Here is a 25,377-nt window from a genome sequence, read left to right on the forward strand (position 1 = left end):
GATAAATAAAGCAGAGTGTGATTTGATATTGTCTGAAATTCTTCTATATCCCTGAACAATTCTACAGGTTGGTAAAAAGCAGGAATTTCTCAGATCACAAACCTCTCTTGCAGGAAGATGTACAGGAGAACAGTTCTGCCTTCTTGTAACCATGCTCAGCTCATGCCGCTCTAATGGGATTTCCCTAAAAGTTTTGTTTTAAATAAAAACTTTCTGCTATCATAAATATTAACCAGACACTGAATGTCCCAAATCCATCATTTTGTTAACATGATGATCCTCAGGTGCTTCAGGACACCGGATACCTTTCACCACCGATAAGGGCACAGAGTAAAGTAGATGTCTGGGGCCATACAGGTTTAGTGATGGTAAAAGCAGCATGAAATGAGACTTGTAGATTCAGGAAGTAGCTGATAACATTACATTCACCCAAGAAAGATAATCATAATTATCGTCTTCTGTAACACTGAATTCCTGTTCCTATACTGAACAAATTGTTGAAAAAGAGCAATTCACACTGAAAAAGGCATTCACACTGCACAACTCATTACTGACTGTGTAGTTGGAAAAAATGTTAATATTCATTTGAAAAGAACACTGGTAGAGTCATCAGATCCATCATCTCACATGTCGTATGCAGGTCTCCTTTCACCTCCAAATAATTATCTTTGCCAACAATCGATTCTTGTGGCAGAAGAATGCCAGCCATTTGGAGAAATGCCTGCTTAGTTCTGGGATAAAGAGGGCTGCAGCTGACAGAGGGACATACACACCACATGAAGCTGTTCTTTCTCTCAGGAGCAGAATGAGGCTTTGCAAAGCAATTTCATGGGGAATATGTTCACTTTGAGGCAGATCTGCTCTCGCCAACTATGCAGCACTTGTCTAAAATCAACCCAAGAATGTACCGCACTAAGGCTGAAGGCAATGGAATTTATTTCCAAATGAAAATCAGTTTGAGCATTAGAAATTGAAATACAAACTGAGATTAAACTCTCATAAAAATCAAGCCTGGTAAGACATATGCCTGCCCAATACTATGTCTAAAAACATATGTCCTTTCAAATTCAAAGCTAAAGCTTAAATTCTATTCAATAAAATGTAACATATCCAAGGTGTACTGCCTTATTTGTGTGCTGAAAAGACAGATTGTTCCAGTCGCGTTAATTAAAAAAAAAAAAAAAAGATAAATACTCAACTGGTCCCCTTTATAAGCAGTCTGAAATTAGAAGGCTACAGCTCTGAACTACGTTACAGATGAGTTTTATGCAAGGAGTTAAAAATGACAGATTTGACAGCTTTTATTCCACGGCACACTAGCTCTGGATCTGGTTTCCTCCCCTTTTAGCATGAAAACAGTCACTCCACTGCTCAAACTGCAATATAAAAGCGTAATGAAGTTATGAAATGAAAAGCGTTTTTAAGCAAGACTTTCCATGGAAGGATACCATCCTATACAGTATTTCTCACTACAGAATTCCTTCTGTCCTTTTATCCCTTTCATTTCCTCTTCCCCATCCTGTATATATGCAGTAAAGAAATCAAAATGGTCGTGTCTCATCACTCACTGAAGAGATTTTTTTTCCCCCTGCACTGCTGCTGCCTCGGAGCAGTGTACACAGCTACAGCAATACTCCCTTGGCTGCCAGGCACTTGTGGCAGCTCAACAGCTAGGACCTGCTCAGGAAACTTTTTTTTTTGCAAGACATTCATAAGCATATCAGCTTTCTGTTGGTATCAAATGCCCTAAATATCCTACTACTTCTTGATGCTACAGCAACACAAAATGCAACAGCCTCTAAGCACTGCAATTTTCTCTGGGAGATCTTTCTAAAAGATACACATTTCAAAACTACATATGAAACTTTTGCTCTGCCAGCTGTTTCAGTATCAGGGTATGCTTCCCTGCACAATGCAAGCATTCTAACTGCTCTCCTGATGCATTTATTCTGAAGACAACATGCAGTATGTCTTTTATCTTTGAGCACCACTAACAATAAACAAAACAGAAGGGAAGAGAGACTGGTGGCAATTTCAAGCTCTGTGAGAAAAAAAAAAAAAAAAAAAAAAAAGGAAAAACGGTCTAGTTTCACTCTGAAAGCTCCTAAATGATCCAGCCATATGTTCCACAGTTGTCCCTTTGCATAAAGCTTAAGCTTAATGTAACTGTTTGGATGTCTAAGCAGTGAGAAAAGTTGAACCACACAATCACAACAGATCACACAGCTCTTCATGTTGTTAACCATCATAGTCCAGAAGCTGTTACATTTCTGAAAGGAAATTCAATTTTTCAGTGCTTATTCTTTCCTGAGAAGATCATACCTCTACTAAAATGCTGGAAGCAAGTGTATTATGCAACAAGGTTATTAAAAACCATTTAAGTCTGTTGTGAGGATCTAGATAGATGATGACAGTTGTCAAATCCATGATCATGAAAGGCTAGCAACATGCTACTCCAACACACAGAAATAACAATATTATGCAAAGATCTAGCAGAGCAGAACAAAGTAATTTCTGCTACCATCATGAACAGGGACACTATCTGTCTAACATGACCTTAGAAAAGCTCCTTTTCTCTTGCAGAAGAATAGTTTCAACATTATCCTTTAGCAACATAACACAGTTAAACAAATAGCATTCATAACATCTCCACACTTGCCCAAGGTACCAGTGAACTTGCATGCTTGCAGGTCTTTCCAACAACCATTCCATTTCACAAAAGACTTTAATCCTTTTCTTCTGCACTGCTAAAAAGCCGACTGTCTTTCTGAACATATTAAATCTCCCCATGTATCTGTAAATTCAGACAAGGAGCTAGTTATAGAGGTATCCAACTATCTAGCAATACAACAAAACAGGATGAAAGCCACTTTTTCATTAGTTCACCCTCAAATTATTTTCTTTTTAAACAAAGGATTTTGACCATCTTCAAAGATACAATTGTGGCACTCAAAGATCTGCTCATGGGTCTAATAAAAAATAGTTTATTTTTGAGGATTCTTTAATGATTCTGCTTTTATTTTTCATAAGGTACTTTGAGGACATTAAACATCAAATAAGCAATGGTGTGAAACACTGTTTCACACTGCATTCAGACAAACAAGTTAAAACTGGCTATGGCATTTAACACCACAGATTTTTATGTTCAACATTCCCGAAGAACATTCTAAGAAACCCCAAGGTTTCTCACCTGTGCTTTAGATGTACAGCTGACAGTCAACTTCTGCAAACTAAAGTTACAAGTTAATGAAAGTATCTTCACTGAAGGTGAATGGAATGGGGATTGATTAGACATACCATGCTGATGTGCAAGTGATGGGCATCGTGGACTTCTTTACAGTTCAAATTATAAATCTAGTCTGTGTCCTCAGTAAGGGCCAGCAAGACACACCAAAATAAGCAATTTGTGGGTATAGACTGACTCTTGGCAATACTAGTGTTCTTAGAAATATTTCTGTAAAATAAGTTGTATTGGGTTTGTATGGCAAGGTTTAGGTAGTGGGGGGGGCTACAGGGGTGGCTTATGTGAAAAGCTGCCAGAAGCTTCCCCTATGTTCAAGAGAGCCAATGCCAGCTGGCTCAAAGACAAACCCACCACCGTCCAAGGCCAAGTCCATTGGCAATGGTGTTGGCACCTCTGTAATAACATATTTAAGAAGAGGGAAAAGTTACTGTGTAGGAGCAGTTGAAGTGGGAGAGAGAGGACTGAGAATATGTGAGAGAAACAACTCTGCAGACACCAAGGTTGGTGAAGAAGGAGGGGGAGAAGGTGCTCCAGGTCAGGAGCAGAGATTCACCTGAAGCCCCTGAAGGTTAATGGTGAAGCAGACCTCCACCTACAGCCCATGAAGGATCCCATGCCAGAGTAGGTGGATGTACCCGAAGGAGGTTGTGACTCTGTGGGAAGCCCATGTTGGAGCAGGTTCCTGTCAGGACCCATACACTGATTGAAAGAGGAGCCCATGCTAGAGCTGGTTTGCTGGCAGGACTTCTGACCCCATGGAAGGGACCCACACTGGAGTAGTTTGTGACGACTGCAGCCTGTGGGAAGGACTCAGGTGCGAGACGTTCATGGAAGACTGTGTCCAATGGGAAGGACCCCACACTGAAGCAGGGGAAGAGTGTAAGGAGTGCTCCCCGTGAGGGGAAGGAGCAGCAGAGACAACGTATGATGAACTGATCACAACCCCTATTCCTCATCCTCCTACACCACTGAAGGGGAGACAGAAAAATCGGGAGTCAAGTTAAGCCCAGGAAGAAGGGAGGGGTGGGGGGAAGGTCTTTTTAAGATTTAGTTTTATTTCTCATTGTTCTACTCTGATTTGATTGGTAATAAATTAATTTCCCCAAGTTGTCTGTTTTGCCCATGAAGGTAATTGGTGAATGAGCTCTCCCTGTCCTTCTCTCGACCCACAAGCCTTTTGTTATATTCTCTCTCCCCTGTCCAGCTGAGGAGGGGAGCGATAGAGCAGCTTTGGTGGGCACCTGGTGTCCGGCCAGGGTCAACCTACTACATAAGTCTAGATCAAGCACATGTTACTCAAGCAGACCTTCACTTTTTATTATAGTCTGACATACTTCAAACAGGAAGTTTACACAGTGATAACATTAAGGATAATTAAATCCAGTTCTAAGATCACAAATAGTATCTCATTTATCCCAAACAAAATCCCTAAAGCAGTCTTGACCATGCTTCAGCCCATTTCCCAAACATACATACTTCACATATCACTCTTGCTGTCTGACAGATCACAGCTGCTCCTCATGAAAACTACAGGGGTTTTTATATTGCTAAAACAAACATTCTCAAATGATTTTCAATCTACAAAACTTTACATGACTGTCTCCCAAATCCATTAGTAGATTTTTATTTTTTTTTTTGGTGGATTAGCTGTCTGCTTTTTGGCACTGTATTTCAGAAGAAAAAAGTTCCACTTTCTTTGAAGACCCAATTACTCATCTTTTTCAAATTGTTACTCTCTCTATAATCAGTAGTGGTTTCCAGAAGGTAGATTAAAGCTGATTTACACAGTACCTTTCATTTGATGGAAGAAATAGTTGCAGAATAAAAGAAAATATGGTAGGTCTCATCTATCTACACTTCAGTAAGCATTTGATATGGGATCACATGGGAACTGAACATATTGAATGAGAGAGGGCTGCTCAGTGACTGATTGTAGGACAGTTTTGGTTTAATATTTTCATTAATGATCTTGGCACAGGAGAATGCTGAAGGGCACGAATATGAAAAATTAGCAAAAATAAAGATTGAGCTTCTCTGTGTACTACAAGACTACAGGATGGGTCTGAGTACTACTGTGTCTTGTCTATTAAAAAGGCAAATGTGATCCTAGTATGCATTAGTCCAGCATTTACATTAGATATAGGGAAGTGTCATCATGCAAGGCAGTGGGGGAATGAATTCCATTCTCATTGCCTGAGCTCCAAGAATTCCTCTGGTGCTAGTAAAGAGAAGGGTTATAAGCATGATTAGGAAATGGCAATGTTCCCTTATGAGGTAAGACTAAGTGTTTGAGGCTTTTAGCCTACCCAAACAAAGGCCAAGAAGAATCAGTTTGTTCACTGCAAATACCTCAGGAAAGGAAGCATCAAAATGGAAAAGAGGTATTTAAAGTGCAGGAGAGTGCTGCTCAAAGAACAAATGGATATTCACCGTGAGGCTGCTCTTGCAGGGTAGTTAGATTCAACAGCTCATGAGAAATCTCTTGTAAAAAGTTCAACTAGACAGGATCAAAGAGCTTAGTACATCTGACTACCTCTTATGAAGTAATCAATTCAAGGCACAAAAGAGTAAACAGGAAGAAAAAGCGTCCAGAAACACAACAAATGGAAAAAACCATCCAAAATCTGTATCATGCTTCTGGTATTAAAGCTGCCATGTCCCAACAATCAGAAACAAAGAAATATCAATGTTAAGTGTCTGATTAACTGAGTGCCTACAGTCAAAGCATGAGCATGATGTTGAATTATAATATACAATCAAGACAAACATTTTAGAACGATTAAATATGTCTAGTTAACTAATTAATACTTTAGAGCATATTCCATCTGGGAACTTCGAATTGCTTCATAAGCCTTAATGACCCATCTCTGATGAAAAACCGTGATCACATTATGTACCATTTTACAGCTAAGGAACTTTGGACACCGATAAAGAGGGACCTGATCCACTGCAGTATGGAAATATATGCTTAGTTTTAACTATGAGTGGTCTCCTGCCACACACTTTTAAGTGCTTTGCTAGATCGTAAATGTGAATGGCTACTCTCAGAGTAACACAGCAAGCATATACCAGGATGTGAATGAAGAATGAGTTTTAATGACCACCATGACCTCTATTTGCATACTGTCAACTGAAAAAAACAATGGAACACATGAATCGAATGGTTCTGTAGATAACTGTGGGCCACTTGCCACCACCACTCAGTCTACAAGTGACTCATGGATCATGACTTTGGAACCCCTGCTTCAGGACAGAAAAGGATTACAAGCCTTTGTGAAAATGTGCTACTGACACAAACAATAGAAGTGGGCCATTCCAGTAAGGATGATGTCTTCAAGCTTGCTCCTAACCTGGCTACACAAAACTATATTTTCAAGGGAGTGCTAATTTAAATATCTACAGTATAGCAGCACGCTTTCCAGAAGCCCTCAGCTCACAGAAACTCCTTGGATTTCAAGCAGATAGTATTTGGGTATCAGCACGCTTGAAATTCCAGCATGTCCAGTTCAGTGCCTACCCAAGCATCATCAGTACTGAATTCATGTGCAAAATCCGATCCATAAAGCCATGAAGTATCTACTCCTATAGCAAAATGAAGTTTTTAAATTTTCAGTGCATAGGAATGCTACTAAAAAGTGAATCTGGGAAAGTGATAATGAATAGTTTAAACTACTATAACTGAGACTCTGGCCCTGCTTTCCCACCTGGGATAATCTTTGTATGTCACCACTGCATATGGATTCTCAAATGTGATAAACTGTTATGGTATTGTTATCAAGCTATTTTATGATGCCATTAAAGTACTATGGAAGTGAATCAGCTACTAAAATCTGGCGATGAGCTCTCATACAGGCTTATAAATTACAATTTATTGTTTCAGAATAAAAAGACTTAGTAATAACTATGCATATAATTACATTGCTTGCACCTCCTAGCACATCGTGACATACTAGACTGTCATTACAGGTGTATTTTTTGATTTCTAGCTACCTGAATGAAGATGAAGACTCAAAGAGTAATGTGAACCCCCTTATGAGCAAAAATAAGGAGATCATTTGTATTTTAAACAATGCAAAGAAAGTATCCATCAAGAAGAGTTTCTGAGAAAATTAAGTAGCTGAGTATATCACTAACATGAATGTCAGATTTGCTGCTAAAACTCAAGAGAAAGATCGTGCTGAAATACTTAGGAAAGATGCTTAAAAGACATCCTTCATAAAGTTATACTTTCCTCTACCTTTAACTAATAACTTGCTGAACCATTGTTTGAAAGCAAGCTTCATCAAAGGGTCACAAATTACTTTGGTCAGCACCTACTGTGGCTAAAAAGCATGGGAAAACAATCTACCAAGAATAAGAAACAAGCAAGGGCTAAGGGATGCCCAGAATTGGACTACTAAATTCAGTAGTCTAATGAGGCTAATAAAGCAATAGGAGGCACCCAGATGACAACATTTATTAGAAATGAGTAGCAAGATTAATTAAAAACGAGCAAGCTAGACTCCTAAAGCCTGTATTCAGATACTTAGAAGACCTAATTTTCAAACAGGATTCATGAACATTCTGTACTGATTTAAGATAAACACACCTCAAGGTTAACATTAGAAACACAAGGCATACAGAAGAAAAAGCAACAATCATCACAAAAATTAACACTGTAGTTAAACAATATAATCCTTCTTGCCTTTTGCCTTAAATAATATATATTCAAGTATATTTACCTTTGCTCCATGTTTATGCAGAACTTCCATGACATCATTATGAGCTTTTTCAGCTGCAACATGCAAAGGTGTCATGAAACTAGGAAAAAAAAAAAAAAAAAAAAAAAGGACAGGGGAGAGATATTAGTTTTACATTCCTTCTACAACAGAGTCCTTTGGAAAATTAAAAAATTTCAGAAACCTACTCTTTGTTTTTCTCATTAACATTTGCTCCTTTCCTGAGCAATAGTTCTGTAACTTGCTTCCTCTTAGGATGCACAGCAGCCACAGCACAGTGCTGCAAAAAAAGTAAATATAAATTATATTTCAACTACAAAGATGACAAAGAGCTTTAAGATCCATGACTTCACCTCTTAATTATTCTGCTGAACATCAGACTATAAAATCTACAAACAGAATCCATCATATTTCTGCTGAAACTTATAACATACTGACCAAAATACAGGCTAGAGATCAATCCTAAATTATTCTACTCAGAAAAACAATGTTCATTTTAAAGCTATTTGTCACTTACAAGAAAAGCAGTATGTTCCCAACTACATTAATAAGGTATCAGTACAAAACCAGCACATAATGCACAAATGAGGTAAAGGCTTGAAAAACAGCCTAACTTTCTACAAAGGGACTCCAAACGGGTCCAATAATTTTCTGCTGCTGTTACCAGATTAACATGGCTTTTGAATGTTGCTTTGTTTCTTCTTCTATTTCAGTGTGTACTGAACTTGTTAACCTAATGGCAATTCTGTTATGCACCCTGTTACAAATCATGTAATAAACAAATGGGCAATAAAGTTCTCTATCTCTGCTAAGAGATATCTTTCACACAATGCGTTTCAATCCTCAAGCCAGCCCTTGTGGAATCACCGAACAGCCCTTTGCTAGGTGTAACTGTTCTCCTGCATGTAGCTGGGGTCTGCTTGCTGGTTTGTCTGTGCATTCAACACCCAGAAGTGAGCGCTTTGTTCTCCCTTTTACTTCGATCCTTTGCAGAGATTAGACTCAGTCTGCCCTGACATTTTCAACAGCAGCCCTACTAATGCATTCCTGAGGCCTGAAATCACAAGCATGGTTCCAGATAAGCTGAACATCCTGCTTAAAAATCAGTCCAGACATGCTTGTCTCAAGTTTGGATGTCTCAAGATAGCAGACTATGAGAAATAGGAGATATTTTCAAATATTTTTGTTCATATGTTTACCCATGTTTTAAACCAGTAAGCCATAAAACACAGATAGTCTCCTGGAATGGGAGTTCTCAAACTTTCTAATAGCAAACCAATCACCTCTACAAGGAGACAGACCCGAAACAGAATGCAAATAAGTAGGAATAGTACCGATAACCATCTTTTGCCCAGTTTTCGCCTTTACTATGAAGTAATTGCCACTTAAGCTTCCACACTGTTAGTCAGCAGAGCATGTCCAAGTTTTGAAAAAGCAAGCTTTGTTAAAAAAGATTAAGATCAACTTTTTCCCTGAAGAACGGCAGGATTTTTGAGGTTTTGCAGATAACAACCTATCTGTATTTCCTGCCAATATGATAAACCAGCACTAAAAGCTACACAAATGCTGAAATATTGTCAATCCTCACAACAACACTGAAACATAAACCAGGTTCTTGCTTTGGTCTTTGTGGGGTAATAGGGCACAGACCCCAGTGCCCGTGGTAAAAGAGCTCAGGACAGGAATAGCTCAGTTAGATTGTACATAATCTCATCTGATCCTGGATGCTAAATCCTGCCACTTGGACGGGAGATCACTTGGAAATCTCAAGTATGGGAGGCAAAAATTGAGAAACCACAGTAAAACACTTACTGAACAGTGAAACCAGACATCAGTAGAGCTAAGTATCAAATATCCCATTTTGCTTAGCTGTCTCTGCAGAATGAGCAGGTGGAGAATAGCAAAGAAGACCACATGACTACAAAGTGATCATTGCCTAGCTAAAGAGATGCCATATATCAGCAGCTGATATATTCAGGAAGAAAAGCATAACATCATCCCAAATTTCCTATGGTCTTTATGTTCAGCCTCTAAATATCTCTACTCCGATCTTGCTTCTAAGTTCGGTCTAGGATACTAGGTCCTTCATGGAGAGAACAGAGCATATGGATGCTCAGTACTCAACACACAATGTTCTGATCACAATCACAATGTTTATAACACTAAATACCTAGTTGTATGCCTGCAGCTGAGACCTACCACTGTGAAGAAAGCGTTCCACTGGAATAAAGTATCATAACTATAATGGTTTTAATAATACCATCAGTCCCTCTCAGCTTCAACATCTTCACTGCATCTGGGATACTGGCTGTGTTCTTTGCCTCCACTGCTTCTTCAAACAATGAAATAAGAGTAGGATACTGCCAGGACAGTCTCAAAGACCTCTGTTTCCATAGCTAATATGGTATTGTCAGTAATATTCCAATCCTGTAAGACCCTGTGATATACACCTAGCATCTATTTTCACCATAATTTTACATACCCTACGAAGAAAATTTGTAATCCAAGTTTGTCCACATAAACATTAAGTACTGGGCCACTGGAATAGAATTTAACCCCCAAAAAACCACAGTAACTGACCAATAAAAAAAAGAGGGTGATAGGAAAAAAGCAAGAGAGTGAAAAGTAAACAGGTGAGGTGTGACCAGTGGGCTTCTGTAATCTATCTGGAAGAAGAAAAAAGTGATAAAAAATTATATGGTGTTTTTTCTATAACAGTGATTGAATTTTTAGATATAAAGTGTTTGATGGCAAACCCTCAATCTCAGATGATGAATATATTTTCATAGTGTAGAAATAGAATTCCTCAACTAGCACTACCACCACATTTATCACAAAACAAATGGCTTGACTGTATAATCTCACCAGTGCAGTCTCATGTGACTGTGGCTGCTTAAAATTAATGATCTCCAAAGCAAGTGTCTTTTTCACTTTGGCTAGGTCTGCCTCTCTGGCTGCTTGCAGTAAAGAGTGTCCTTTGAATTCATCTGTCAGAGGGAAAAAAAAGATGCATTTAATATTTAGCAACATCACATCTACGTTGTTATTGGAGAAAGGTAGTTACACTCAATTAAGAGTAAATAAGAGTATTTAATTACATCTTCAAATATTAGCTGAACTAGGACACAGCACATAAAACATAGTTTAAGAAAAAAAAGGGATATTCTAAAGTGAGAGGGGAAGTGATTCCTTGAGTAAAGTCCTTATAGCTTTTCTCCCTCATCCTCTAACCACTTGATATTAAATGCATATGTGACCTCTGAATAATCTATACATGTGTTCAAGTGAGCACAATGCTATTACGTGCTTTTGAAAAAAAGCATTACAGCTGCTTTTCAAATACCTTATGGTATTTACAACTACAAATAATTCAAGGAAAAGCCTGAATAAATACATAATTATGTATAATTATATATATTAAAAATTCATAACTGAAATATAAAATATTAAGCTATTGCTCTTAAAGAAAGCTAACCAGCAATAAATTTGAAGCCAGTCTGCTACAAAGATGAAACAGGTTTTGATAGCAGCTGTATCTTTGCAAGTATGTAGCAGTAAATTTGTTATTTTCAGTGTCACATATTGTTCAGTTCAGAAAACAGTTATTTTTAGTTTTAAATCATTTTGAATTTGAAAAAAATCTAAAAGCGTTAAAATGCACAAATGAAAAGTAGGTTAGAAAGAATGACATCTGAACCTGGGAACTAAAAAAAACCCAAAGCTCAATGATCTCAGCAAAAATAGAAAAATTATTTAAAAGTATTTTTCTTTCATAGCAAGCTTGAAATGCTAAGGTTGTTAAGAGGGGTTTTCTTCTCCCACTCTTGTTTTAACATCTGGTGCATTTATGGATTTAGAAATAAAAATAAATGTAACTTTTAAGTTTTCATTTCAAATAAATTCAGATTTCTTTGTAAACAAAGCATTACTCAAAGCACAAGTATAAATAAATCTTGAAATAACACATAAATGTCATATTATTCCTAAGGTATAAAACCAAAGAACTTGAGAATATACTAAACATGTTGCTTTGGGTATGCAACCCATTTGCTATGGGATGCCCCATCAAGATACTGTCAAATCTGGCATAACGCTTACATTTGTGTACACATTTCAGTGGGTATTAATGGACATGAATCCTTCCTCACTCCTCTCCAGGAACTATAAATACAGAATCTCATCACCTTCACATGCAAAGAATAGTGACAGACAACAACCTGACTAGGTGTGATTCTGAATAGCGCAGGATCACATTCTTAGCATGTTGGGGGCTTCTGCTATACTGGAAAGGTGACAGACAAAATGAAAAGTGTCTTTATAATTGATTTCAGAATCTACTTTTCAAGGAGGAGTTTTCTGTAACTTCATAATGCTTTGTTTCCATACCTGTCTCATTTAATTATCTTTTAGTTTATAATTATGAGAAAAAACATCCCCAAAAGAGGCCAAACCAAGGCAGACAAATTCAAATTAGAGTTGAAACACTGTTTTGTAAAAAGCAAAAGGCTTGCAAAGACTGCAAGAGAAGGTGCTGGAACTTCCATCTCCAAGTTTGCACACTGAAGCTACCTACCTTCTGAAAGTTACGCTTTAAGTGTGATACACAGCCTCATGTGACTTAACTGGACTTTAAGCATAAACCCCCCACAGTCACTGATTCAGCAGTGCCTTAAACCATTTTAAACCTAAGAAAACCAGAAATATCATGAATGGTTTATTAGCAGTATCTGCATACTTCAAAGTGAGAGGCAGAGCTGCAGTTACTCTGCTGCTTTGCATCTACTTGTGAAGTACAAGGAAGATGGCTTGAAAGGAAAACATGCCTTTACACCCATCAACTGTTTCCAGTCTGAAGACACTTACAGGTCAGTCTCTCCCGCAGCTCAGGTGTTGGAGCCATATCAACTGCACTCTTGCCGTGGCAGTTGACCAAGGTGGGATCCGCACCATGACTCAGCAGGAGGGAGCAGACCTCCACACGGTTCTTGGAAGCAGCCTCGTGCAAGGGGGTAAATTGCCAGAGGTCCATAGCATTCACACAGGCGCCATGCTAACAGAGCAGAGAAAGCCTTATATTAATAAGAAATCATCTTCAACAACTAAAAGCTTACAGATTTTAATTTCTTTATAATAACTGGCTCCATTGCTTCATATGAACACACAGACAAAAAATTAATTATAAAAATATCTGTATATATGAAAATACTGTTGAATCCTCAAAAAAACAGGAAGAAAAATTCAAACAAATTAAACTCTACTATCTGTCCAAAGAAATTAGGTGAGGGGAAAAAAACATGTATACTGTACTACCGAAAGCCCTAAAGCTGCAGGCTTCTGAAATGACATACAGGATGTTTGAAACCTGTTACTACAGGACAAAAAAAAACCCAAATCCCAAAAAAACTTCCTTTTCAACTGTGATATAAACAGTTCATACCTCACCTAACACATCTAAATCTACAGTAATTATTTTCCATACTTCTGCTTACCTTAAGCAGCAGCTCTGTAACTTCATAGTGTCCATATGAACATGCATTATGAAGAGGCACAAGACCACTGTATAAAAGATGACAAATGACAAATTTACTAGGCAGCAGTTTTAAAGAAGGAGTAACAATTTACTGAGAGATGGAAAGAAATCAAATTAAATCTAATATTTTTAAAATATTCAAATATTTAAAAATTAAAATTCACAAACTAATGGAAAAATCTAACCTTCCCAAACTACATGTTAATTAAGATCATCAATAAAATGTTGTGTGTTTTAGGGACTTTTTTTTTTTGGTGGTGTGTGTGGGGGTTGTCCTAACAGGTCACAGATGTTTAATCTACCACTAAGATTAGCATTAACTGGCTTTGAAATTATGTTTCTTAGAGCTATTAAGGGGGGAAAAAAAGTCCCCTTCCACATTCAATTTGCTCAAGAGAAGTCAGTGCTCTGTTTCTGTCTAAATATGAACTCCTGTTTATTTAAAATGCTATGTGAAAGGCAAAACTCCCCAGATAGAGCTAACGTAACTCCTGGCTATGTTATGAAGATGTACAAATATCCATAGAAAGCAGACTGAAATCGCTGTTCCAGACTGTGGAATGACTTGACTTTACTCTTTTTTTTTTTTTTTTTACAGTACAACTGATTTAACTGTGCAAGATACTTCGCAGAGAGTCCTTGTAATTTTTGTACAGCTGTATTACTGGAGGCCATACCTAAAAATGACACTAGCAAAGTAAGTAACAGGGATCTAGTCATAAGGGAAAGATGTAATAAACAAGTCATGCATTGAAAGGGAGATGCAAAGGGGACAGTTATTACAGAGGACAAAATGAGTTTAATTCAACCAAAGCAAGACAGGCTAGTTATGGCTCAACAAATCAGGATGCACAATACACTGAAAACAGTAACTAACCCTTCAACATTTATGAAAAATACAGGGGATGATTCCCAGAATTGCAAAATCAACTCAAAGAGCATTAGGACAGCAACTACGAGGCAACAGGGTAAATTTAATTTTAGGGTAGGTGCTCTCAGCAGTAGCATTGCACTTGTCACAGGAGAGGGAATTTACTTTGGGGAAATTTTTCAAACTTATTTTCCATTGTTACTTTTCTTAATTACAATTTATGAGTGTACGTATGAGACACAGGGAGAGTATCCAGTCCATAGAACACTCAAAAAACCTGTCCTCTTCCAAAATGATGGTCATCTAAGAGGACTGTGGCCTTCAAGGTCCAATCAGCAAAGACAGTCACCACAACAATCCACCTGGCCACTTCTGCAGCATACACCCTCCTCTTTTCTTTTCTAGCACATCCTGACTTTGTACACAATAGCTATAAGGCAACAAAAGGACCACTGGAAAAAGAGCTGTTTCCTTGGCTATGGCCTTCTTTGGGAGTAATCAGAAGTGATGACCATTTTGAAGATGCAGTACAGTTCCTCAGGACTCTCTCTGAAGTGAACCATTGAAGAGAATCTAAGAGGTCTATAAAATCAATGTAACCTAATTTAGCTCCATAAATGATAAATGGCATTTATTTGTAACCTATTTAAGGAAAAACAAGACACCACACTGATTGTAAATGTGTGATGCTGCTAAAAAAAAAGTGGGAGCTTACACGATGTCAAACATTCTAAGTATGTTTGGACTGTTTTTAATACAAACTAAATGTATCATTTTTCCTTTCTTTCCTTCCCCATCCCCTGCTCAAGTTCAACTGAATTACTTTTCATACTTTCCAAGTAGATCATTCAAGTTTCATTAAAACATCTAAGCTGGAATTTTCTACCAGGTAGGTGATGCTGAAATTTCAGAAAGGTGTGAAATATCTAAAACTTGCTTGACAATACTGGATCTACCTGAATAGTAGCTTTACTGTGGTTTTTTTTGACTTATATAACATGTCATCATGCATGGCACAATTCTGATCAAAAAAGCCATTGGGATGAATGTACAGACAAGAGCGCTATAATTAGTCAATCTTCAAGAGTTTAAGTACACTTGAGACTGGCTTTGGAAAAGAAGGAAAAAGTTAAGATCTTAATTTAAAATATCTTATAACACTAAGCTGGACTCAGCAGAAAATGAAGATCTAAGAAGTGCCTCAAGTTTGCTGATGGAGACAGAACACACACGTTCCTATCTTACCTCTATGGACTCTGAATACAAAATGCACGCCTTTAACCAGAGGCCCAAACTCTACAATGTTAGGACTAATCCTTCCTATCAGACCACCAAGAGAATCGTCACCTTAGAGTTCAGAAATGCATGTCTGAGAACAATGTACAACACATTGTTACAGATTTCTGACTGCTGTGCACTTTGCTGGTATCTTACATAACTACCATCCTTAATGCAAAAATAGAATAGTTGACCTACTGTATCTTGATTTTTGCTGGCAACGTCAATCAAGATAGACCTCCAAGGACCACTAGTTGTGAACACATGAGCATATTGATATTACTTGGAATTACATCCATATATATTGCGACAAGACAATGAGACTATAGATAAATTTAGCAATGCACATTTTTTCACTAAGCCTCTCCACCGCCTCTCCTAAAATAATGCTATTAGTCAGTCAATGATTTCACTGGGTCATCTGTGCATGGAAGTAAAGAATAAGGTTTGGACAAAAATTTAAAAGTTTAATAGAAGACTTAAACCAAGCACAAATCACAGCTAACCTGTTATTTGAGCTCTAACAAAAGTTTATTAATGATGAACCAGACTCAGATTTTGGAAGCAAATGTTGCATTCTAAACCAAATATTTGAGATTATTCTGCAACATGAAACAGAAATAATTCTTTATCTTAATTAATACAAAACCACTGCTGCAAACAGATAATAAATGAATTCATTTTACGTACCCTTTGTCCTTTGCATGCACATCTGCACCGTGCTGAAGCAGAAGTTGGACTATTCGAACTCTGTTGTAGCCTGCTGCTAGGTGTAAAGGAGTGGACTGCAAAGTAAAACAAAACAAGATGAAGAATGAAAGACACATGAATTCCTGCATTTCCTACCATTTAAGTACTCTTCATTTCTCTTACACATTGGATCAAGTTAAGTTATCGTTCCCTTCTGTGATCAGCCAAATTAACAAATACACAGCAAATCCGTGCTCTTCCTGTGTCAAACCAAATAAATGTTCCTTAAGGTGGGGACGAATCCAGGTATCTCCTAAGGCAATAACAAGTTCATCATTTAAAGTTAATTTAAGTTTTGTTTGGGCTTTCTTTTTGTTTGGTTGGTTCTGGGTGTTTGTTTGTTTTTTTAATGTTAGAATTATATTTTAAAATGCTAGGTTGGTTTTGGTTTTTTTTTTTTTAATTCATGAGCAAATTTATGCAGTTCAGGGTGCATACTCACAGGTTACAAAACTGCTTGTATGTACACTCATTGTACAAGTGCACAGGATGCAGACTGCAGAACAAGAAATAATGCATTTATTCCATAGCAGGAATGTTTGTCTTCAGCTCTGCACCAAACAAGTGGTCATACATGTTCTGTACTGTGCTGTGGTAAGTTATGTGGAGCAAACTGTATGCAGTTTGCAGATTCCTGCAAAATACATATCTTTTGACAGTAATGCACCTTGCTGCACAATAATAGAGTAATAACACCACCTTTCTCCATAGCTAATTCATAAGAATTTTGAAGTTGACAACGGTAATTCCCCTTGAAGTTTATTTTAAAAGCTTTTTATTATGAAACAGATTTTGTGTGTTGTCTCAGTACAAAGGAACTGATTTCTTACATGAATGGGTGATGCTGTTTCCTCCTTCTCAAGGTTGAGAAGCAGAAGATTGTAAAAGGTTCTTTGTTGCAATTTACTTTGTGGTGCACAACCAAACAACACAATTTTATTATAGTAAAACCCCATACACAAATGAGCTTTAACACATGGGAAGACTTAGATACCTCACAGTACTAAGTCAAGTACAGATTTACTGTCAGCATTAAAACATCATTATACTGTATTACAGATGAAATCACATTTCACTGTTACCAAGATTTAAAAAAAAGAAAATCAAGACTATCTCATCTGTGGTAAACAGGTGCTATATATATCCATAAATAGCATTGATTTCCAGGAACTAATACATATTTAGTATGACCATAACTTGGAGTAGTATGTATTATATTCTACTGTAGTCTCAACACTCTGCTGCTTTTCTCCAGAAAGAGTAACTACTTTTGGCACCTACCAAGGGTCCTGTGTATCACAGTGAGGACATAGCTTGTATTGTCAGAAAAGACAGCACAGGGCATCTCCAAGAAAAACATTTGGGTAACTCAATTTTATTTAGGGAAGAAGTCATGCAACTTTCCATCTTCGGAATTATCTACACTCAAGATAAGGACATCTAGCATCCTTAACCTGAAGATCCCTGAAGTGTCTCCAAAGTACAAAATGTTACTGCCACCAAAACACAGCAAATCTTTTAAACGTTTGGCCATTCAAATCACTAGGATCCATTTCAGAAATTGTTAGGATTCCATTTCAGAAAAGCTTCTATTACTGAATTAACAATTTGGACTGATCCAGAAGGTATTATATTCTTTTCATATCTGTCCCTATTATAAAGTAGCTAGCTTCTGCATATCATAAACACTAATGAAAATGTGAATAAAGATCGTGCCACTATTGACATTAGCAGAATACTTCAGTATGGTATATTCTGACAATTGCCTTAGCGAGGTTACTAAATCCAATTTTATCAACTGAATTAATATCTCAGAAAACCTGAAAGGAATTTGAAATAGACTGTGGAAAAGTCAATTGAAAGGTCTAAACTCCAGAAGAAATTGGAGCAAATGCTAATTCTCTGGACCCCTGCAGGATCCTTTAACCTTACCACAATTAAACTACATTCTTGTCTGCATGCTACTTCTAAAACAACAATGGCAGACTTCCAAGATGATGCTTCACTCATATTAAGCCTTATTAATAGGGATGTTCTTGATAAAGATACATCAACCCTGGAGTCTTGAAAAGAAAAACTGTTATAACTCAAGCTGGGAGTGTGCATTTTGTATTTCTAGGGCTATGAGACCTGCATTTGCCAAATAACTTCATTAGAGAAGAAACCCAAAACATTTCAGGCTTATAGTTGCAAGACAAATAACCTAAATGAAGCAAAACAGTGACATGCCAAATCTTCAGACAACTTATACCCCTGCCTTTCAGAAAGGTGAGTTACTTCCTTTCCCTCGAGCAAGGCCATGCAGACACCACCGTCCCATGAATGAACACACAATACCACGTGTTGCCTAACACACCAGGAATTCATTATTCAGCTGCGGCCAGGGTGCCTGATATTTGGTGTACTTGCCTTCTGCTGCAAAGCTGCTTCAGCGAAGCTTTGTGCAGTGCTGTGGCTGCCTCTCCTCAGCCAACTGATGCTCCCTGCACTCACCCCTGGAGACAGGGCTGAGATCTCTGCTAGTCTGCATTCTTCAACTCTTACAACCTGAGGGACCACGCAGCACTGGGAGACACGGGCGGTTAGAAGGCCAGAGAGACCACTTGACTGAGGAGCAAACATGACTGAACACACATGCAGGGTGTTGTGGAAGCAGCGATCCTGGAGGGCTGCTCCACCTGTATCCAGGCCTGGTATATCAGAACACACATGCAGCACGGCCAGCTGCTCTTTAGGCTGACTAAAGGTCTCTTACATATGCTTCAGGAAGAAGCAAGCAGGAATGCCCTGCCTTAATGATTTTTTAAAAGGATTTATTTTCCTTTCTCATGAGAAAGAACATTCATTAATGTTACAGATTTAATAGTTAAAAATACTAATCTGGCATTACAAGCTTATATGCCAAGTACAGAAACTAGCTAAAAGATAATGCTATGCTACATGAATTACTCATTATATGGGATTATTATACCTCAAGAAAAAAAAAGTGAATGATGGTATTAAAGAGACTGGTGTTTAGAATTAACATGCTCTTTATATAGCACTAGAAAAGTAGAAACTAGCTATCACAAACAGCATTATTGTATGCTGCACCTGCAAAGTATATCACACTAATCACTTTAATATTAAAGAGATTTAATTAAGCTATCAATTAACCCCTCCTCCCATATCTTGCAATAGCTGGCAAGAGACCTACTCCTACAGGAATCCCTAGAGGCACTTACCTTCCAAGACTCACATTCACAGTTACCAAGCCAATCATGCTGTCTTAACATGCTAGTGTAATTAAAGAAAGTACAACTGCACTTTCATTAAGTAAAGTAGACCCTCATGTGAGATACTCGCATTATTTTAAAGTTTTATGGCAGCTGTAATTGAGACAAAGCAGGTATTGTGCATTTCTAGGAAGATCACTGTACACAAGATGGCAATCACTGTCAACCTGTGTACCTACAATTTATACTAAAGCAGGTATTTTTGCCTGCGGTCTTTTTGAAAATGTGTTGCCTGGGAATACAAGAAATGCATTTTTTAGATTAAAAGAATGCACATACAGCTATTTTCATTGAGCTTTAGGTATTTTCACACTGCTTTGTTACCAACAGCTGATTTGATGATCCCTGTTCAAGGTCAGCTGCCTTAGACTTGCTGTCCCCTCTTCACCTGCATCAAATAAAAGGGCCCCCAAGGAATTGCCAGAGCTGCAGGCTACTGAGCTGCTTCTACTGAAATCAGAAAATTGGTTTCAACAAATTGTCCACAGGCAACACAGGAGTAGCTGGTTTCAAGCACCATCATTTCCCTTCCTATTTTGCTAGTCTTCAGCGACTCTTAGATGGTAATACTGTCACAGCCTCAGACCCCATTTTATATGAAACTTTAAACTGAGGGATGTTATAGAAGGATCTTATATCATTAATTATCTACATGATCAATAACAGCTGCAGGAACTACTAAAAAAAATGAAAGTGCCCATTCTTGCTTTCTGCTACCAAAATCTGTATATAATGCAGATTAAAAATCTTAATCTATGTGTTTCTCTCGTTCTCAAATTGTCATCCTGAAGGCTATTAAAATCAATAGACAACAATCTTATCACATAAATGATGCTTCATCATATACCTAATTTACAACACTATACAGTGATTTAGAATTATCATAATTTAATTTCATCTTCCACAGGAAGGGCATTCTCACAATAGGCAACAGATTTTGAGAGTCAGCTCTGGCCTTGAAGTATTATGGCTACTCTCACATTCAGAAGGTCCCCACATGGATATGCACCAGTAAGGGTGGCTCTTAGACAGACAGACAAACAAGTATAACTTGGCAGAAAATACCCAAGACACTTGTTAACTTGCTGTTAACTCTTCTACAACACTACTGACAGGATGTCAAATAAAAAGGAGGGGGAAGAAAGGATTTCAGAATGTTTCATGTAGACTTTAAAACATGGGACTTTATCTTGTCTAAAATTATCTTCAGTTTTGGTAGATTTGGAAATTGCATGTATGCAGTAAACTCCCATCTAACTTTTGTCAAACAAAACCGTTATTCTAATTAGACCATACTGCCTGTCTCCAAAGTAGCAATAAAAACACTATCTTAAACTTTTCTAGTTTGTCTTGCAAGATCCCTTCAAAACAGTGTTTCACCTCCTCTGAATTAAGGGAAGAGAGGTTTCTGATCACAGAAGGGACCTTTGTTTCATGGTTTTGCATAAAACTGTTTTGAAAGATGTCCTGACTCCTGGCAAGATGACAATTTGAATTTGGCATACTAAGGAAAAACTTCTCTGAGCAGGCAAACAACTCTCTCTTCACTGGGTTAGAATTTATGAGAGACTCTTTCTTTCCAATTGCCATAGTCTGTGTCTGCTTGATGCTGCTCTCTTACAGACCTCTCTAAAATGAACTGCATCAGTCATGAGTGTACATCAGGAAGACATTCCAGATGCGAGTGGAATACCTCCTGTCGCCACTTTATCATTCTGATTAATGGGGTAAGAAAACAAGTTGCAACAACATCACAATCTTGAAGAGACGTTCCTGAACTTTTCCACTGGGGAAATGATCAGGCTTTTCCTTTGCTGCTCAATACCAACTTGCATTCAGTGTGCCCATCTTACACCTTCATTTTTAGACTCAGTTGTAGGTTTTCTTGGAGAAAAATCTCTCATTGACATTTGTTTGTATGATGCCAAGACTGGATGTATCATCATGTAAAAAAAATTCCTTCTAGAAACACATAGTTGAATAACTCAAAATAATTCTTTTATATTCATGCTATAGTGCTCATGTACACTAGGTACTACAGACATAAAAGTTCCTAACCTCAGCTAGAGAATGATGCCCTTAATGAGAAGGAAAGGGGCTGTACTTCTGTTCATCAGCTATCTGGCTTATCAGCTTCAGACACCCAAACTGTGCAACCTCCTTGGTCACTTTACAGCAGTACTAAGTTATTTAATTTAATGGTCGATAATTATGCTTTAGGGACAAACTTACAGATGCTGCCCCAAGAAAACAAGTTCTGTCAGACTGCTGACTGTAGATGAGCTAGCTGCAGCAAGATTAAATTCTAGAGATAATAAGCACAGGGATGAAGAGCTTAAACTACTTTTCTTATGTAAAAAAAGCAAAAAAACACCCTAAAAAATAATTCATAAGGACACGGATTACAAAATGAATAAGGAAGGCATTTCTCACTGCACTGTGTTTCCAGTGGTCATTTAACTGCTTCATCTTCAGAACACAGCCAGTAGTCCTTAACTGGATTGTTGAACAGGACAGACTTAGTATAGTAAAATTCAGAAAAACATCACATTACAAATTTCACATCGTGCTTTCTAACAGCTAATGACAGGGAAAATGAACTGAACAGCTCACCAATTCAGAATCTGCAAGTCATGCAGTATCTTAATTTAGAGCTCCGGCATATCAGATGATCTCTTTGAGAAAAAAAAAAATAAAAAAAATCCACTGTTTCGAGCTGTAAACCAGTGAGGACAAAACCAGCCTGATTTCACATACATGTTAGTGCTAGGGCAGAGCATCACTGGGTAAGAATGAGGATTAAATGAAGTAAGAGAGAAATGCTTGCATTCCTTCTCATTCTGTCACTGGGCAGAATGAGAACAAAGAAGTAGTCTGCATTAAAAAGAAATTCTTCCTTGCAACTGAATACCTTTCAGAAATGTGTTCAGGTATCATACCACCTGGGTTATGGTATAAAGCCCAGAGCAAGTCAGGGATGAGGAACGGCATGCCTCCTAGAAGTATTTAGAAATGTGTACCAGCTACAAAGCATTGCTTTGTGGATCAGACTGAAGGAACATTCCTCTCTGTATTCAACTACACAGAAACCACAGCTGGAATGTTATTTTCAAATTACTGCTGGACACCAATAGGCAGATGTTCAAAAACTGGAGGAAAAGATAAGAATGTATAATAGAGGTGAAATGGAAAGAATTAATAAAATGGCTGGAGAGTTAAAAAGCACAGGACAAGTAGAATAAAACCACTGCAAATACAGAATAAGCCCTCATCAGGAAGAGGTTTACTTGAGTGACAGACCAGGACTCTTCTAATCTCCAGTGAGTATTCAAATATGCTCCTTCTCAGAGGCCTGTTAACGTCCAAACTACTAACTACTATATGTTTCTTCAGTAGATCTGACCTTTAAGAGACAATACAAATTTCTGACTGTACCTCTGAACTTCCAAGACTGTGTGACAAAGGTTTGATATCACTTCTACACATTAACACAGTGACCCTGTTGTCAACACTTAGCCCAACTTGCAGTACAAATAAGGGGCAGGGGATATAGGAGAGGAGCTTTTTCACTCACAGAGATGACTGGGGTAGGGAAGGGAGGAAAAGGTGACAAACATCATCTTGCACAGGGGTAGACAAAGAAATAACAAGTGTCTCTGTCTCAGAGATTAAAAGGAAAAACAGGAAATGAGGGCTTTCACTTTTCTGCTCAGGAACTCCTCCTGCTAGCATAGAAACAGTGCCACCACAGAAAAGGTAGGTATGTAGAGGCAAGCACTGTATGCCCAAAAGCAGAAGAGGATAAAGGGCAAAGATACCTTCCCTGACAGAGAAAACATGCAAGCACTGCAGGACCACACAACAAAAGGAAGTTTCATCTGTAGAGGCAGGCTTAAATGGATGTTTGAAGATGACCATATAAAAGCCTTATTAAATCCCAGAAGAAAAACCCAGTCTCCCTGCCCAGCATGTTTCTCCAGACAATGACACTTGACTTTCAAAATGATGGAGATTATTATCTTTGACACTAGGAAGGCAGATCCTTAATTCATGTAGATAGCTCTGAAAAATATTCTTTTAACAGTAGCTATATATAAAAAAAAGTAACTCAAATTTATTACTTCAGAGAAAAGGAAACAAAGTCTAACCTGAAGAAGCATCATTGCCTGGCAGAAAGAGTTAAAGGCCAGAAATAAAAGAGACTGTGAGACAGAAGGCAACCACCATCTTTGGAATGAACTTTAAAAGCAAAGATCAGTATGATCCACAGGAAAAAGCAGGAATGGCAAAGGGATAAAAGGGATCTCAGCCCCTCAAATATTAATTAGGAAGCTCAGTTCCCAAACAGCTTCATACTAAGTTACTGCTATTACTTTCAAATGCTGACTTAGAAGCAGAGACTAAAAGGGATTTCCTTTTGGTAAAGGGCTAGGAGAGACAAATCTTTAAATGGGACCACCACCTTTACCTTTGATGTTGGGATTTCACAAGAAGCAGGACCTATAAATGGGACACTACTGATCCTCAACCTCTTCCTAAAGCAGAATTAAAATGCAACATGTCCCCTTGCCTCCAAAACTCCTCTGTACTTGCATGTACCTTAACTTACTACCCATTTGGTAAAACAGTTCCACAGAGGATGTGCCAGAAAAGCAGAGCAACATCCCTCACAAACCCATGGTATTCTTAGAAAACTGTTCCTTACAAGAATGTCTTCCATTTTTACACTAAATGTTGAAGGTTTGGGGGTGGAACCGTAATATGACAAAGAAATTCTGGAGTTTCTACTATGAAGCAGCATTTGCAGTTTTTCCAGGTTCAGAAGCACAGAATAGATCTCTGGCAGAGCTCAATGACATGGGGAGATGGACTTTGAGGTGGATTATCAGAGAGGCAGAGGAGTATACACTGTTTCTTTGGTGACAGATGCTGGCAGCTGAGGGAGCAGTGGCTTGCTGAGCTACATAAAGTTGAAATGACAGTAAAGACCCACGCTCTTCTCCTAAGGGAATGCTGCTAATGTTATTTAACACTGAAAGGAGATGTATACTAACTTGAAAGACATGGCAGAACACTACACCAGGAATACTTACAGTATCATCATGTGCAGGATGGCCATTTTTGTTGTTTCCTTTCATCACCTGGAATCTGTCAGAAATGCAAGTCAAAAATGGACAAGTCTAAGGTGAGGCACTGAGGCATGACTGGCTCTTGATGAGCCAAACGCAAGAAGAAGAAACTGCCCCTGCAATGTTATTAACTGAAGACATCAGAGGGTATTCAAACCTCTACTACTCCAAGGAGCAGGTGGCAACGCCTGCCAGCTAGAGAACAAACCCATCTGGGCTGGTGGACTGAGCACACAGGCATGCAGGATTTTGTCATGTCAACAGCTGGAACTTTTATTTGGTAAATCACACGCTAGGAGCTGTAATTCAGGTTTAGTTCATGGGGAAGAACAGATGCTACTGCTGCTGATCTGAGCAGTGGGGCACAAATAGCCAAGTTTCTGCAGAGTTTTTGAATGCATCTTAGTGCCAGCCAGCACAATCTGCAACCCATGTCTCAACCTGTCAATCTTGTCAAATTGCAAGCTGCAAATGCTTATCACTCCAGGGAAGTAGGATGAGACAACTTTCTGTCCTCTTCCAGCACAAATACATACATTTTTATCTGTCCTGTCAGCCAGTGTCAGAAGCTACAGAAAGCTG

At 38.1% G+C, this 25,377-nt stretch overlaps 1 protein-coding gene across 1 annotated transcript in view; it reads right to left on the reverse strand.

The window, feature by feature from the left end:
- The window catches only part of TNKS (tankyrase), a 146,128-nt gene that overhangs the window by 32,780 nt on the left and 87,971 nt on the right, over positions 1 to 25,377 (reverse strand). Inside the window, exons 6-11 of the mRNA XM_026847465.1 lie at positions 16,332 to 16,426; positions 13,452 to 13,518; positions 12,826 to 13,012; positions 10,828 to 10,949; positions 8,151 to 8,242; positions 7,966 to 8,044 (exon numbers count right to left, since the gene is read on the reverse strand). Coding sequence (XP_026703266.1) covers positions 7,966 to 8,044; positions 8,151 to 8,242; positions 10,828 to 10,949; positions 12,826 to 13,012; positions 13,452 to 13,518; positions 16,332 to 16,426 — 642 coding nt within the window. The remainder of the gene's footprint in view (positions 1 to 7,965; positions 8,045 to 8,150; positions 8,243 to 10,827; positions 10,950 to 12,825; positions 13,013 to 13,451; positions 13,519 to 16,331; positions 16,427 to 25,377) is intronic.

Source organism: Athene cunicularia (genome assembly GCF_003259725.1).
Source record: "Athene cunicularia isolate RWA chromosome 4 unlocalized genomic scaffold, athCun1 chr4_part2, whole genome shotgun sequence".
NCBI lineage: Eukaryota > Metazoa > Chordata > Aves > Strigiformes > Strigidae > Athene > Athene cunicularia.